This window comes from Tasmannia lanceolata, unplaced genomic scaffold (genome assembly GCF_043159265.1).
Source record: "Tasmannia lanceolata isolate RefF3 unplaced genomic scaffold, GAP_Taslan_0.1 ptg000003l, whole genome shotgun sequence".
NCBI lineage: Eukaryota > Viridiplantae > Streptophyta > Magnoliopsida > Canellales > Winteraceae > Tasmannia > Tasmannia lanceolata.
The window spans coordinates 56,193,428-56,197,439 of NW_027518680.1; the positions used below are offsets into that span (position 1 = coordinate 56,193,428).

The 4,012-nt window shown below is 34.8% G+C and overlaps 1 protein-coding gene across 1 annotated transcript; it reads left to right on the forward strand.

The window, feature by feature from the left end:
- The first annotated feature begins 224 nt into the window (after positions 1-224).
- On the forward strand, positions 225-2,890 carry CRC (Plant-specific transcription factor YABBY family protein). Its single transcript, XM_077376498.1, has 7 exons — positions 225-293; positions 973-1,101; positions 1,585-1,684; positions 1,819-1,867; positions 2,391-2,466; positions 2,669-2,746; positions 2,840-2,890. The coding sequence occupies exons 1-7, from the start codon at positions 225-227 to the stop codon at positions 2,888-2,890; spliced, it is 552 nt and encodes a 183-aa protein (XP_077232613.1).
- Positions 2,891-4,012: the final 1,122 nt, after the last annotated feature.

Sequence of the window (4,012 nt, forward strand, 5' to 3'; positions counted from 1 at the left end):
TTGTTTACTTCTTTCTGTAGTGCTTTTTAAAATATCGTGAGAATTTGGAACTCTAAGTAGCTAAATCTGGGCTGTCTATTCGCGTATCTTTTGACCGTGCAACCTAAATATCTGCCTTTCAGCGTGAAGTTAATACTATCTTAGAAAAACCCAAGTGTTTCTTCTCACACTTCTCAAACCAAGTTCATCAATCAAGCTCCTCTTCTTCTTCTTCTTCACTCTCCATGGAAAACCTTCCTTCATCTGAGCATCTTTACTACGTTCATTGCAACTTTTGCAACACAGTCTTAGCGGTAATTTTCATGGAAACCCATGTATTGTCTTTATTGATGGAACTACATACATCTCCTTTAAAAGCATAGAAAAAATGAAGCAACGAAAAAGATATAGAGATTCCATCTAAAATTTGCAATCTCCTCCTAATTCTAGCTAGAATCATTACCATCCCTTCCTTTTTCCTATGTTTTGGAGAAGCCACTTGTTTTCTTCTTCTGTTACTTACTAAACATGTTTTAGTTTTAGTCGGTGACACCTCTTACTTACCTATCCAAAGAAATGGTTTAAGACCCACTTTCCATTATTCAATGTATGTATGCCTGTTGGTCTATTTTCATGAGTTTTAGGAGAAATTATTTTTTATAGTAAAATACCCATCTGCTGAAAGAGATGAAGAAGAACCACTTTCTATTATTCAATCTATTTACTGTTTACCTTACCTAAAACCTATGTTTGCCTTTTTTATACGTTTAGGAGAAAATCCACTTGTTCTTCTTACTTAGTTTGTGGTTTTACACAGTAACATCTCTTGGTCATCAACCGAAAGAATGGTGCAGTCCCATTTTTTACTTTTCAAAGTTTTTCATTCTTACCTGGTCATTCTTTACAAATTTATTGAAATATGATGAAAATCTAAGCATAATGTCCTTTTCTTTTTATTTACCATCATGATATTCTTCTTATTCCTTTTAGCAGGTCGGAGTCCCATGCAAGCGATTACTGGAGACAGTGACTGTGAAATGTGGCCATTGTAGTAATATCTCCTTTTTAAGCTCCAGGCCTCTCATGCAAAGCCATTCCCTAGATTATCAAATGGGCTGTGAGGCTAGTATTCTTCTTTTTACACTCATTATTATTTTTCCTATTAATTACTATATTTTTTTTTGCTGGGTAAGAATGAATTTATCAATATATAGAGTATTAACTACTAGGAGTAGTAATAGAAATTCTATAATTAGTTGTAATAGTATCAATTACTAGGGTTTTTTTTTGTTGAAATTATGTTTTTCAAATTACTACTAATAGTAGTATTAATAGAAATTGTACTTATATATCTTAATTTTTTTGGTTGGTTAGCTGGGATTGAGTCTTTACTCTTTACAAATGAGCTAGAGGCTCAACCCAGTGCTTATATATCTTTGTTGTAGGAGATGTTGTTGAATTCTTTGGCGACCCATTTGAAAGAAAATACATGGTTGGGGTGCTCAGCCTTTCTAGGGTTATCTTTTTAAAGGAAAAAATAAAAATAGTTGAAAAAATGGCTCTGATTGAAGGCATTTTCGTGTTCTCTCAAAATTGGAAAAATAGGGTTTCCACAACGAGTTCAGGAGAGGGCAGGGCATGGGATCATCTTCATCAACATCCAGCCATGAGCAGATGCTCCCAAAAGTACCCTACGTTGTCAAACGTAAACAACTTACTCTCTCTATTATTGAAACTAGGGTTTACACTCTCTACCATTCAAACTAGCTAGGGTTCTATTTCTTGTAAAATTTTTACATCTCTCTCTTCATGTTTTTTTTTTTTTTGTGTGCGTGGCAGCACCGGAGAAGAAACACAGGCTTCCATCAGCTTACAATCGATTCATGAAGTAAGAAAAAAAAATACTTTTATGACTAATATAATGCAATAACAATAAGAATAATGAGAGAGAGAAAGCACCTTTGCACCCATCTTTGCATGTGGAGTAGAACACATTGTCAAAGAATAACTTTCTCGCCGTTATTTTTGGCTTTCATCCACATGCAAAGGTAGGGCATGAAGGTGGAAAATGCAAAGGTGCTTAGCCTCTCTAGTACTTCAGTCTACTACTAATAAGAAATAATTATGAATACACTTTTGAAACATATTATGGTGCAACTAGATCCCATATGCATTAGATACATGCTACCCTGGTCATCGATCGGGATCGTCCATAATGTGACTTCACCTTGGTTCCTTGATCCAAACATCACTCTAACAGGGTGATCTCACCCTCCAATTGCCGGGCTCCAAATAAATTGAAGGAAAAAGGATTATGTTTAAGGGGACTGATATCCCCCCCCCCCTCCCCCCCTCGACGGATCAAGTTGCACCCTAATTAATCTCTTGTTTATCAACTTATAACTCTACAGGGAGGAGATACAACGTATCAAAGTGGCAAATCCCGAGATCCCTCATCGAGAAGCCTTTAGCATGGCTGCAAAAAATGTATGTTCTCACTAGAACTTAAGAATTTTTTTTTTTAAATTCAATCCAATGAATGCTATATGCCATTATAGAAGCATTGTAAATTTAAAAAAGAAAAGAAATTTCGAAATTTGCTTTTATTTTAATTTTATTTTTCTAAAGGCTCATGAAGGGTATTTAATTTGGTATTTATTCTATGTTTGGTATTTTTCCAATATGCCAGTGGGCTAGGTGTGATCCACATCCACCACAAGGATCAAACACTGAGGATAAGAAGTCATTAGATACAACTCGACCAGAGGTAAGGATAGCAAAATCCATGACCCATTTTCTATCTAGCACAAGATCAACTCTTTAGGTTTTTCCATTAATTGTTAGGGTTTTAATGGTGCAGGAACTGAGTAATGCTTTTTCCATGAGGAACATTGAAGAAGCCAAGCACTAGGAATCCTCTTGAAAGCAGCAGATTAAAATATCATGTTTTCCTTTCAATGTCTTTCTTATGTTAATGAATTCTGTTGTTTTGTCAATGAATTTTATGTTGAAAGATAGAAAGTAACCCAAAAACTTTCTCAGGTGGGTACTGTCCTAAATTTGGATTTATGTCTTTTATTAAAGATTGTTGTGTTTGCGTGTGTTAGTGAAAGGAAAGTTGAAATAGTTGTTAATTTCAATTAATGGTTAAGTATGTGCATGTTTTTATGAAGGATGTAAGTTTTCTTGTAATCTGAAATTGACATCAGTGTTATGTTTTCCATTCAAAAATGAAATGCTGACTCACTTGTGTCTTCCTTAGCCCTGCCCCTATTATATACTATGGTGGCATATCTCAACCATTGATCAAAAAGTGTATGATCATGATTAAGGGTAAACCCATAAAAAGAATTTTCCCCAAATCAAATGCTGATCAATGGTGTGAGCATCACTTTTAAAATTTTCTACCCCAGTTGATTTTAAGGCTACACATTGGAAGCTCAGACTCATCCGATGTATGTCGATTTTGGTGCATGACCCATCCGCAGCAAGGCCTAGAAGATAAGTGGTTTGGTTCATGAAACAAGTGGGCCTACATGTACTGTTGCTCGTCCATAATTTTCACTGAATTAATTTATAATCTCTTATATTTTATTTCTCAACTCAGGAACCAATGTTATAAGAGAGTACCTTCTTAGGAAATGGTGTTTGTTCACAGTACATACTTGCAAACATTATGTTATTCAAAGTAAATAGTGCATGTATTTACACAGAAAACATTATTTGGTATCTTCAATGGATCCATTGTGATGGTTGAAACAGCCATGAACTCTGGCATAACATTGGCAGAAACACTAATTACACATGCAGGAGGGAAACTTCCACATGGCAGTGGCAATAGGAGGTCAGTGGGTTTTCTTCTAGCTAGACAGACAAATTTAAAACATGATGTGCACTACAAAACATAGGTAGACAAAGAAAGAACAATTTCAATATGATAATTAATATGTAAGATTGAGAAGAAAAGAAAGAAAAGATTTTAGTTAACAAATCAAATTAGAATAAAAGTATGATGTAGCCTTATTTGAGGCAC